Here is a 12,305-nt window from a genome sequence, read left to right as displayed (position 1 = left end):
CCTGGCCACAAACAAGTGGTAGACGTAACCACCACTGTCTTTTCGTTTCCAGTATTAAACAAGTTAAATGAGATATTTGACACCTGTTAAACAGCAACTGTAGGATGTTTTGAGCTGATGGAAGTTTTAGGTAGGGTAAGCTATGTCAGGTGTATTAAACACATTTTCAGCTTCTGATGGGTTTATCGGACACAGCCCATCTGAAGTTGAAAGTCTGTACTTCAGTCAACCAAAACACAGGACCGAGCCCGCTGCAGCAATTTAATTTAATAAAATAAAATTATAAGAGCAAAAGTTACATTTCCAAAGTACCAAAACCTGCAGCTGGCTCATGGAGCAGAGCCTAGGGATCCAGGAGCAGAGGGCGGGGGTGGTGCTGGGCGGGACTCCCCACACCCTCCCGCAGCACAGCACCGTCTTTCACTTACTCTCCTGGGAAAGCAGCATTTGGAGCCCACAACACTTGTGCTTCTCTCTCCAGAGTAAGAAACGCAGGTCCCTCAGAGTCTGAAAGGGTGGGTATTCAAGGTAGAGGACAAGCACAGGTGAGGCGTTGGCCGAGCCTACAGGGCAAGACTTCAGGGAATTGGAGGAGGGAGGGGCTTTGGAAGGTGCCTCTGCCTTCTCAATACTGCCCCCTGCCCCTTCCCACTGTCATTGCCACCCTGGGAAGAATCCTGCCCACTAGAGGATGGGGGACTTAAGGCAAAGGGGAAGGCTGCCTCCTGGGCTCCCTACCCCCAACTGCAGAGCTGGTCTGTGATACTGAGAAACCTGCATTTTGCCCTAGAGCCTGCCGCCTCCGAGAAGTTACAGTAGGACAGGAAAACTGGTACAGTGAGAGGGTCCTATTCACTTCATCGCTCAGGCCCCTCAAACCTTCTGCACAGATGACTCGACTGGCACGACCTTCTTTCCCCGCTGCTTTAGACGGCCCCGGGCGTAGACTCGGAGCAGGAGGGCAGCAAAGACCACAGCCACCCCCAGGCCCCCCACCACAGTGACAGTGTGGCCGTAGAGAAGGCAGGAGAGGAGGATGGCAAAAGCCTGGCGGAGGGTCATGATGATGGTGAAGACGGCAGCCCCAAACTGCCCAATGGTGTAGAAGATGAAGAGCTGGCCACATGCAGAGCAGATGGACAGCAGCAGGGTGTGGGCGGCAAACTCGCTGTGTCGCCCCATGAAGCGGACGCCCTCCAGGAGAGCCCCCTGCTCTAGCAGGGAGCCCACTGTGAAGAGGCAGGAGAAGAAGTTGACCCCAAACATCATCTGCACCGATGACATCTTATAGGCAAACAGGGCATCCTGCCAGTTGGAGGTGAAGCTGTCAAAGGCAATGTAACCTGCCAACAGGATGAGGCCTGAGAGCGTGGTGGCCGGGGAGCTGTGGGGCTCCGGTCCACTGGACAGGAGAAACATGCTGACCCCGATGGAGACGAGGCCGGCGGTCAGATATTCCCAGTGCTCATAGCTGCGCCGAGACACCAATTTTCCCATCAGCATAACAGGGATCACCTTGGAGGCCTTGGCCAGCACCTGGGTGGGGAAGCTGACGAACTTGAGAGCTTCATACTGGCACCAGCTGCTGAGCACATTCGACAGGCTGGCAAAGGAGTACCGGTACATGGGTGCCCCATGCCGGGGCTGCTTGCATAAGATGCAGTAGAGGCCAGACACCATCAGTGCCAGCACGCGGTTCATTAGCACCAGGAACTGTGAGTCCGAGAAGCGCTCACCTGGCAATGTGGCCGTGGCCCCGTAGCTGCGGGTCATCACTCTTTCCTGCAGCACTCCCCACGTCAGATAAGACACCTGGATGGGGAAGGGCGGAGGGAGAGGAGATAAGCAAGAGAAGGAAAAGGCAGGCCAAAAAGCGCAACAAGCTCCTCCTTCCTCAGGATGATATCGAAAATGATGAGGATGGACAGCGTAAATATCTGTAGTAACTAGAAGTTACTTTCCTCTTCTCTCCCAAATCTGGATTCATCTTGCAGGCAATCAAGTGTGTGTGAAACGCCAACAACAAATGCTTTAGGACTGACCAGACCCTGCCTGTCCCCACAGTAGGGATGTTAGAGCCGACTCCATCCCAAGTATTTTCTTCTCTATTTTCAACCAACTGTGGGGGGAAGAGTTCTTCTTCTTTTTTTTTTTTTTGCAGTACGCGGGCCTCTCACTGCCGCGGCCTCTCCCGCTGCGGAGCACAGGCTCCGGACGCGCAGGCCCAGCGGCCATGGCTCACGGGCCCAGCCGCTCCGCGGCATGCGGGATCCTTCCGTACCGCGACACGAACCCGCGCCCCCTGCATCAGCAGGCGGACTCCCAACCACTGCGCCACCAGGGAAGCCCATGGGAGGAAGAGTTCTTAAAGAAGACTGCACACCTGTTAGTTCAACATGGTACACTAGGTGGAACCAGAAGTGCCCACTCCAAAATGCCATGAGGTCAGCATCTAAGCACCCCTCTCACACGCAGTAGTGGGTAAGGCTGAAACTTTTAACAGTGGGTTTATGGTATATGAGACATCATTACAAGGGGATGGGAGAAATCACAGAGGGTAGAGACAGGAGGACAGAAAAGACAGCGTTTCCTCCAACCACCCCCAAGAAGATGGTGTGCCTCGGGGAGGAGGAGGACACACAACACAACCACCAGCAAACTGTTGGGACCGGCGGGGTGAAAGCTCTGGTTCCACAAAGTCCCTGTCCGCGGGGACCGACCCAGGAAGAGCCGCAGAGCCGGCCTACTTACCTGGAGCCCCGCAGCACAAAAGAGCAGCTTCAGGGCCTGCCAAGTGGGACTGGTCTCTGCTGGTTCTGCCCGGGGAGCCAGAGGAACCTCATCCGGGGCCTTGGGCTCGTTGCCAAACACACAAGTTTTCACCAGGGGGAAGCAGAGACCCCTGCCTGGAGAAAGCACACAAGGTGAAACCCCAAACTTCTCCCTAGCACCTCATCTCTCCCACAGCTGCCAGCCCGCCCTGCTGGCCGCCCTTCCTCCCGTGCCACGCCACCTCCCCTTTGCACTGCTGGCCAACACTCGTAATACAGACTGAGCAAACTTCCCCACACACCTGTCTCCAGGTAGTTCTTCCGCCTGAAGTACTGCACCAGCAGGTAGCCAGGTACCATAAAGCTCGCATAGCCAGCCGCGTTCACCAAAAAGCGGAAGAACCATAGCTGGGTCCATGACTCCAGAGGGCCTTCGGGGTTCTCTCCACCTGCCCCGAGGGAGGGGAGCGCAGCCAGCAGCACCACTGCCCACCACCTGCGGGGACCGCGGGCAGAAGGATCAGGGTCCAGCTCCTCACCCTCTGGGCCCTCCGGAGGGGACGACACTGGAGAAGGGCCCGGAGTTCCTCCCCGCCCCCCTCAGCTGCAGCCCGGCGCGGACAAAGAGCCTCTCTCTCTCCTGGGGTGGCCGGCGCGAGCCAGGCAGGGATCCCTCCATCCCCGAGAGCGGACCCGCCCCTCCGGCCACACAGGTTCTCTCTGTTCCCTCCAGCGCTCCCTGACCCCGCCCTCGGGGCTCGCGGAGACCCAGGGTCCCCCGATTTCTTCGCCCGACACTCCCGGAGCCCCCGAAGAGCACAACGCCACGGCGCCCGCCTCCACCACCACCCCCCGCCCCCACGCCGGGTCCGGGCAGCGCTAGGCTGGCCTCCTGCCGGGCATATGGGACCCCACCCGTCCCCCCGCGCTGAGGAGCGGCGGTCACGTGGCGCGGGGCTCGGTCACGTGGGCTCGCCACTCCCCCTAGCCCCCCACCTGGCGTCCATGGTCCCGGCCGCGTGGGGCGGAGCGGGGCCGGGGAATGCGGGTCCCCGGGCCGCGCGCTCCCACCACTCCCGCTGTCGCCTCCAGGAGCAGCAGCCGAGGGGCCGGCTAGCGGAAATGCCGCGCTCTTCCCGCCTCCCTCCCCGCGGCCGCCCCTCCGCCCCCGGCCGCGACCACGCAGCGCCCCGGGCCGCCGCCGGGCCACAGCGCCCCCTCGCGGCCCGGCGGGAGACGCGGCTCGGCGCGCAAGAGGCAGGCTGCCTCTGTGGGCGGGTGGGGTCGGGGGAGTGGGAGCTCCAGCCCGGTGCCGCCCCTGCTTCGTCATCGCCCTTAGCCCTCACCACCGGCCCGGAGGTGGTGGTGACCACTGCCATCCTAGGAACGGGGACACAGCTTCTGCATCCCAGGCACATCCCCTTATGTTACCATTTCCCCGTTTTCTGGCAGGAAGATGTCTCCTTCCTTCGGGGGCTGGGCAGCAGTTCTGTCCCCGCATCCTCATGACCTTCGGAGGTTCTTTCTGCGTGACCTGGCCCCCGTCTACCTTGCCCCCTCACCCACCCTGCAGAGCCCCACTGCTCTCAGTTCTTCTAATTCACCAAAAGCCTTCCCCTGAAAGCTCTCCCCTAAACCCCTACTCAGGCCTCCCCTGAGCACCCAAAGTATGGCCCTACACCCACTCCACTGCTCTCCCTCCCACGATTCTTTGCCTTCCATCGCGACTTGCAATTACATATTTATTTGGATGTTTATGATTTTAATGGCTGCCTCACTAGACTAGGTCTCCAAGGGGCCAGAAACGGTTTTATTCCCACATATTCTATCCCAGCATAGGCCTGACCTAACAGGTGCCTCAAACATATGTGGAATGAGAGAAAACAACATACGAAGCCACGCTCCCTCGTGTCACCCTCCACAGGCTAGCCCTTCTCTCCAGGGTCCTCCAGGGCCGTGGTGAGGCCTCCCACTTGCATCTTCTCACTCCTCTTTCTCTTCCTCCATCCAACTGCATTTCCACAGAAAGGGCAAGAGACTGTGCTGGACAGAGAGGCCTGAGGACCATTAGGCTCCCTACCCTCCCTACAAGGCCCTACCTTGCTCAAGTGACAATTTCCTTCTCTCTGCCTCCACCACAAGGTCACAGGGCAGGCCTGTCTCAAAATCCCCAATGCACACAAACAGGCACACGCACAAAACAACTCGGGGTGGGAGTGGGGCGGGGGGTGTGTGTTTAAGTCTCTGCTGTTTTAGTGTCATGTTCTTGAAACTTCCCCATCCCCAAAGGCTCAGTTCAGGGCCTTCTGTGTGAAGTCTTTAAACAACAGTGTTTCAAAGTCCTCCTCAGCAGTGAGATGGAACCCTTTAGGGCCCTGCTCACTCACAGTTCAGTGTCTCTCCTCACTCAGGAGAGTCCATGTTGCCTACCGGCTGGCAGCTTCAAGCTGACCCCTCGTGGGTAGAGGCAAGAGCCCCGCCATCTTCAACAGAGGTAAACAGGCTTCGCCCAGGTTGCCTGGGGCTTTGGGGGTCCTTCCATCCACCTGGAAGCTCTTCCTTCCAGACTGGCTCTCTTATTTGCGGTCCCTCCTCTCAGCTCGGGACTGTGCTGGCCCCAGGCTCTGGCCTCAGCAGTCCCCAGGGCACATGGCCTGGGCCCAGACTGTAGCAGCTGTGGCTCCAGCTTTCAGATGGGAAGGGGAGGAGCGTCCGGGGCCCTAGAGCCTGTCCCGGCTTCAGTCAGCACACAGCAGTGGCTTCCCGGAGATCTTCAGGTCATCAAAGGGCAAAAGGGCAAAGGGCTGAGGAAGAGGATGGAGAGAAGCAAGATCAGGGCCTGTGGACAAAGGCAGTGGTGGGGGAAGGGGGCTGGGAGACCTATTGGGCCCTTTCCTCCCCACCAAGTGTCGTTGAAGGACATCAGGGAACAAATCTTCCTACTAACCCCCAAAACAGTGGTCCCCCAGGGCTTCTAGGGCCTGTTTTTGTTTTGGGAGGAGGGTGTTGGGAAAGGGTACTCACAAAACATTTTGAATATTTTTTTAAATCAAACATTTAAAAATGGGAAAGATTCTACAGAAAACCTAGGTTTCATCTGTCTTAAAAAATTCCAAGACCTGGGAATATTGGGCCCACATTCCTCCTCTACAAGTATCTGCTGAAGTTGAGTAGAGTGACCTTCAGACAAAAGACTGTCTGGTCTCCCGCAGGCCCCACCACCTGGCTCTCTTACACCCAGCCTGCTTCTCTGATGCGCTTTAGCTGCACGGCTCCTGTAGGAGTCCAAGTTTGGGCCCCTGGTCCTGACCAATTAAGAACACAGACTGCGAGAGGGGCAGAGGCTTGCCCAAGGTCCCACAGCTGGTGAGCGGCAGAGCCGTGATTTACACCCTGGGCTCCTAACTCCTTGACCCTTTCAGCTATTACAGCGCCTGTCTCCACAGGGGAGGTCCTGGACAGCAGAGCTGAGTGTCTGCCTCTTACATCCTCAGCCAGGTCCTGGGGAGTCTCGTCCTCCACGTTTCTCAGCAGGGAGTCGGCACCTGCCTCGCACAGGGTGGATGAGATGCTTCTGAGGCCCCGGCCCGCGGCGAGGTGCAGGGGTGTGCACCCGTTGAGCATGCGGGCGTCCACCCGGGCCCCAGCCTGGAGAAGGAACTGCACCAGACCCCGCTCGTGGGTCTCCACGGCCAGATGCAGCGCTGTCTTCCCGCTCGTGCCCTCCTGGCGGGGAAGAAGGGTGTCAGCCAAGGCCCTCAAGAGAAAGCATCCCGGGCCTGGGCCCTGGGCTGGGCAGCACCTTGATTGGCTGCCTCACCTGTGCGTTGATGTCAGCTCCGTTCTGCAGCAGCAGTTCCATAAGTGGCCAGTTCCTCTGCAGGGTGGCGATGTGGAGACAGGCCAGACCTGGGATGGGGTGAGGGTGGGGGCTGCATCCACCAGCTAGCTCTCTCTCCCTTTCTTCAGGGGCCTCCCTTACCCCTCAGTCCCAAGGGACCCCCTGCCCACTCAGTGCCTCTGATCACAGGACTGTTAAAACACAAACCCAAAAACCCCCTCAAAAGTCTGGGGGGAAAGGAACTCAAAGTTTCCACCTTTTCAGTGTCATGTTATTGAAACTTTCACGCTTCAGGGGTCAGGTTGCTGAGTGACACCCCCCCACACACACCGTCCCCCAACACACACACCCTCCCCCATGCACACACACTCCCCCAACACACACCCCCTCCCCCATGCACACACACTCCCCCAACACACACCCCCTCCCCATGCACACACTCCCTCAACACATACTCCCTTCCCCCATACACACACACTCTCCCCCAACACACACCCCCTCTCCCATGCACACACCCTCCCCAACACACACACCCTCCCCCATGCACACACACACTCCCCCAACGCATACTCCCCCCCATACACACACACCCTCCCCCATACACCCTCCCCAACACACCCCCCTGCCCCCCCACACCCCCATACACACACTTCCCTCCCCCCACACACACACACTCACTCACTCACTCACTTTTCCTAAAACTCTACCTGCCTTCAGGCCGCATCCAAAAGCCACCTTCTTGAGAGCTCTCTGGATCCTCAGGCCCCCAGCCCCTCCCCAGGGGCCACCTCCTCCCGTGAGCTCCCCTAGCCTTTTTGCTAGCTCCTTTCTGGCCTGGGCCCCTCTCTGCTTAGAGAAGTAGATTCAGATTCACACCCCTCACCTCTTTCAAATCTCTGCTCAAATGTCCGGGCTCCATGAGGGTTTCCCTGACCACCCTGTTTAAAAATCACATCACCCCCCGCCACTCCAGTCCCCTCACTCGGCTCTACTGTCTCCACAGCAGTGACTGCCTGTTAACCTCCTAGAGGACTCACTTCTTATGTTTATTGTTTGCCTCAGACATTCTCTGTTTTTCTCACAGATGCAAGCCTGGCTCCTACAAGTGTCTGGCACATAGAAAGCCCTCAGTACATTTTTGTTGAATAAATTAATGAGTTCATCTAATCTCTATTAAACTGAATATCTTGAGGGAAAAGTTTAGCTCTCTGCTTAGCATACAGTAAGTTCTCAATAAATTCGAAATAGAACCCATTCATTCACTCATTTGTCCATTCATTCTTTCTTTAAGCAAAGGTATTCTGAGTACCTATGTGCTTAGAACTGGAGATGCATCATCAATGGACAAGCTGTGACCCTCCCTTCCCCAAGAGTGGGGTCCCTGTCTCCTGTCCCCTCCTCATCTCATGGGCCCTGAGGCTGCCCGCACCTTGCCAGTTTTGCAGCTGGAGGTCCAGGGAGTGAGGCGGTCCTCTGCCTAGCTCTGGCTGCCCTTCCAGCAGGCAGCGGGCACAGGCCAGGTGCTGGCGCTGGCAGGCCACATGCAGGGCCGTGTCGCCGTGTCGGTCCTGTAGCACCCGGCTGGCCCCCTTCAGCACCAGGGCCCGAACTGCACCTGGCTGGTCCAGATGTACGGCCAGATGGAGTGCTGTCTGCAGGCACAGAGAGAGGGTCACAGGGCCACTGCAGCATGCTCCCACTTCCAGGAACATGCTAGCGTGGGCACAGAAATTGCCAGAGGCCAGCACCTTCTTTGAGGACTGCTTATAAAGGCTATGGTCCTGGTCTTCCTTCTGTTACCCCCCACCAAGTTCTTGGGACCCCAATTCTGGAGGCAAGGTGAGGGGAGTGGCCCCCTGCTCTCCTTTTAGGTCGCTTAAGCCCCTGGAGAAAGGATGGAGTGGGGGGCAGTGTCTAGTATCTCACCTTCTGGGGAGACCTCTGTTACCTTAGGTGATGGGGAGAGGTTGGGGGGAGGAGACAGAGGCACCAGGCAGTCTCCACCTGGCAAACTCCTCCTTGAATGCTCTATGAAGAGTCACCTCTCATATTAAGCCTTCCCTGGCTGCTTCCCACAGACGTTGGTTCCCACAGCAGCTGGCACGCATCTCCATCACAACTCTTGTCACCATGCTGTGTAATTAGGTATTGACACGAGTCCCCTAGCCCAGGCTTGAGCACCTTGTGGGCAGAGGCTGTTTCTTACTCCTCTCTGCATCCTCAGCTTCTAGCCCAGTGTCTGGCATATGATTTCCTGAGAGAGCAGCCTAAGGATGCTGTGCTGCTGCTGGGGATGGCTGCTGGGACAGACACAGGTATCTGGGCTCAGCCCACTCTTTCCACCCACCTGGTAAAGGTTGTTCTGAATGTCCAGGACCTCCTGAGGCAGCAAAGCCAGGCAATAGAGCAGCACAGCCGGGGCCTCATGAATCACCGCCAGGTGGATCAGCCTGGGAGGAAGAGCCAAGGTTTGGGGTCAGGGCCCAGGCCACAGAGAGTGGGCTGGGGTCCTGGGGTTAGAAGGAACACATCAATGTCTAAGCTGCCACCCATACGGGAGGTGCGGGAAGTGAGAGTTTGGGCCAGGAAGTGAGGGTTGGTGCGGGAAGCCAGGATCCTGGGGGTGGGAGCTCCAAGTTCCCATCTCTGGCCTTCAGGAGGGCCTTGGCTGAGGGAGAGTGCGGGCAGGGTGCTGACGGGACAAGGTCCTTCCTGTCCAGCCTGCCCACACCCCGCTCCCCTCTGGCTCCAGGGCCCTGCCGGGCAGCTGCAGGCTCAAAGCCAAACTGAAAGCTGCTGGGGTGGTGCAGAGGGGGTTTCCAGGGCTGGGCTCCCCATCTCTGCCCGCCTCAGCGGGGAGGACAGAGAGGGCAGGGGTGGGATCACTCCCCTCCCCCCTCAGAAACACATTCCAAGAGACAGAAGCTCTTGGCAGAGGAGCAGGAAGCAGGGCAGAACCCTATCCTGCTGCCCTCCACGGGGCGGCCAGAGGGCCACTCTTCAGACGGCGGGGCGTGGGAGGGGCCTGACCTAGGGCCCCCGCTCCCGTGCGCGCCTCCGAGGGGAGGTCTGGCAGTGCAGAAAATGTGTGCTTGGTGGGGGATAAAGAGCCGTAACCTGGGGGGCGGGGGGTGGCTAGGAGGGGAAGTTCCAGCCTTGGGGTTTCCCCACATCAGGTGGGGAAAATGAAAGCCGGAGCTGGAGGGTCTAGGCCAGGGACAGCTGCCTCGGGGCATTCGACAGGCGGGTAGCTCAGCTGAAAGGCCCTTCTGGGCTGGGGAGGGGGCTGCTCGGGTGGGAGGGGCGCTGGCTCTGGTGGCAGGCGAGGCCCAGGAGAGAGTGACGGAGGGAGGGAGGAACCGCGATGGAAATCCCCTCGGCCAGGGCCTGCTCTCTGGTCACATTCCTGCAGCCACCTCCCTCTCTCCCTCAGTCTCCCCTCCTCCCACTTCCTCTTCCCATTTCCATATGTCCCACAGCCCAGACACCTCTGGAGGGAAGAAGGTGCCCTCTCCTCTCAGGGAACCCCCAGGGGAGTCTTGACACCTCTCCCCCCAACTTCCCTTGGGTCTAGACACCACATCTGTCTCTACTAGAGATGGTCAAGGCAGGGGCTGGGAGGTTAACAAAGGAGGGCGGGCTCAGAAACCGCCACTCCCTGGGTCAAAGGTCAGCCATAGGTATTCTGCACGGAGCTCGCACAATCTTGGTTGTGGGCCTGAGGGCTGGTGATCTGGACACGGAGTACAAAAAGGCCTAGGGTCACCCACTGGGTCAAGAGACTATCTTTCTCAAAGGCCACCCAGGACGCTTGCATCTCCAAAAAAGCAGGTCAAGACAGGTATCTCCTGCCTCCTCAGCCCCGTTCATTCCAGCATCCCAGATCTGGGACCCCAGCTCCCCTCCACTCTGTTTCTCACCCCCCCAAATCCCAGCCACCCCCTCTCCTGTCGGTGTTTTCTTCTCCCCGAGGGGCAAATCCTCAACTGGCCAGTCCCTGCCACATAACTGTCTCTTACTTCAACTGCCCCCCAGCCCAGTCTCCACCAAGCTCCACCTGGGCCTGGGGAGGAAGGATGAAGTAAAGGGGTCACACAGGACAGTGAGGGGGACTTGTGGGGCTCAGGAGGTGGAGAGTGTCGGTAAGGCTGACTCTAGCCCTCACTTCCCCTTTCTCAGCAGAGGAGGAAGTTAGCTGGGGCAGCCAGCCGCCTGTCTGTCTGCTGGGGCAAGAGTGCCCCAGCCTGGCTCACCTCCTCCTCCTTAGGGCCAGCCTCAGCAATGCACCCTGGCAGCACCCCCAACCCCAGCTTCCTGGGCCCACTGGCAGCCTGTAACTGGCCCCTCTTGTTCCTTGAGACAGGGCATTCTGCGGTCAGAGGCCGGGAATCCCAGATATTGAGCAAACAAGGACGCCCTGTCCCCCAGTAAGGAAAAAACAAAACAAAACAAAACTGGGCTGGTCAGGGGAATTTTCTCTTCCTAGGGATGGGTTACTGATAGATTTCCAAGATGCTAGCTGTGTTTCCAGGTGCCTGGTAAGGGCCCTGCCAAAAGGTGGGGCATGCAGATGATGCCAGGTCCTCCGGACTGGTCCTGGCTACAGAAAGTGGGTTGAGAGTTAAGTTTGAAAGAGAGAGTGGGGACGGCCCCTTCCAGGGCTGGTGCCTTGAGGGATTCTCACATAGGGGGTTGCGGCTCCTGGGGGAGATCCCGAGTTAGCATTGGGAGGGAGGAAGGGATCCTATCTTAGCCTAGCCCCCATACTCACGTGTCTCCGTCCTCGGAGATGTAAGTGAGTGCTTCCAGCTGCTGAGGGCTCAGCGCACCCGCGGCGGGAAGCCGCGAGTCTGGGGCTGGGTCCTCGGTCTTGGGGTCCCCCAACAAGGACAGGGGCTCAGTGAGCGATGAGGAGCCATAGGTAGAGTCAGCCCGCTCCCCATCTGTATCTTCCTTCTCCTCTGGCTCCTTGGCGGTTCCCGGAGGATGAGTCCAGGGCTGGGGGCCCCCTCCGTCTGAGGGCCCAGAGGCTGGGGCCGGGGTGGGCTCGGGCAGAGAGCGCAGAGAGCGCAGAGAGCGCAGAGACTCGATGCCCGAGTCATACTGGCTCTCATCAGTCTCGTCCGGCCCCTTCCGCGCCTCAGACATCCCCGCGGCGCCGGCCCGCCGGGGCCCGGTCCGAGCAGAATCCGACTCCGCGCCGCCTTTCCGGGTTGCAGGTCCGCCTTGCAGAGCGGGTGCTGGGCCCGGAGTGGGCTTCTTCCCGGGCTGCGGGGGCCCGAGGGGTCGGCGAGAAGCGTGGAGAGGCTTGGAACGCTGGCGGGGTCCTCGGCATCCGCTACTCCGAGCAGCTGGGTAGCCCAGTCTGAGGCGCTCGCTCGCCCCGCCCTCAGGCCCCGCCCCCGGCAGGCGCCGCGCTTCCGGACCGAGGCCCCGCCCTTCGGAATCCCCCTTACCCCGCCCTCTGCGTTGGCTCCGAGTCAGGGGTTCCCCGGTCCTGACTCACTCGTGCGTTAATTCACCCATTCATTCATTCATTCATTTATCCAACCATCCATTCATTCTTTCCCCCTTCCTTCTTCATTCCATTTGTTAATTCCATGCATTCTTTCTTTCCTTCACTTCCTGTTTCTTCATTCATTTTTCTCATTCATTCATTTATTCTTTTTTTTTAAATGCTTCCTAGGATCTTT

The 12,305-nt window shown here is 58.8% G+C and overlaps 2 protein-coding genes across 2 annotated transcripts; both read right to left on the bottom strand.

Moving 5' to 3' along the window:
- Positions 1-247: 247 nt before the first annotated feature.
- Positions 248-3,930, bottom strand: SLC35B2 (solute carrier family 35 member B2). Its single transcript, XM_067752801.1, has 4 exons — positions 3,768-3,930; positions 3,074-3,267; positions 2,752-2,906; positions 248-1,812 (listed from the first exon to the last, which is right to left on the bottom strand). Exons 1-4 carry the CDS (start codon positions 3,776-3,778, stop codon positions 874-876), a joined length of 1,299 nt encoding a protein of 432 aa, XP_067608902.1. The 5' UTR covers positions 3,779-3,930; the 3' UTR covers positions 248-873.
- Positions 3,931-4,499: 569 nt separating this feature from the next.
- Positions 4,500-12,000, bottom strand: NFKBIE (NFKB inhibitor epsilon). Its single transcript, XM_067752808.1, has 6 exons — positions 11,384-12,000; positions 8,960-9,062; positions 8,042-8,264; positions 6,592-6,680; positions 6,258-6,497; positions 4,500-5,575 (listed from the first exon to the last, which is right to left on the bottom strand). Exons 1-6 carry the CDS (start codon positions 11,758-11,760, stop codon positions 5,510-5,512), a joined length of 1,098 nt encoding a protein of 365 aa, XP_067608909.1. The 5' UTR covers positions 11,761-12,000; the 3' UTR covers positions 4,500-5,509.
- Positions 12,001-12,305: the final 305 nt, after the last annotated feature.

The sequence above is a fragment of the Pseudorca crassidens genome, chromosome 10, assembly GCF_039906515.1.
Source record: "Pseudorca crassidens isolate mPseCra1 chromosome 10, mPseCra1.hap1, whole genome shotgun sequence".
NCBI classification, from domain to species: Eukaryota; Metazoa; Chordata; class Mammalia; order Artiodactyla; family Delphinidae; genus Pseudorca; species Pseudorca crassidens.
This window is presented reverse-complemented; position numbering and strand designations above follow the sequence as displayed.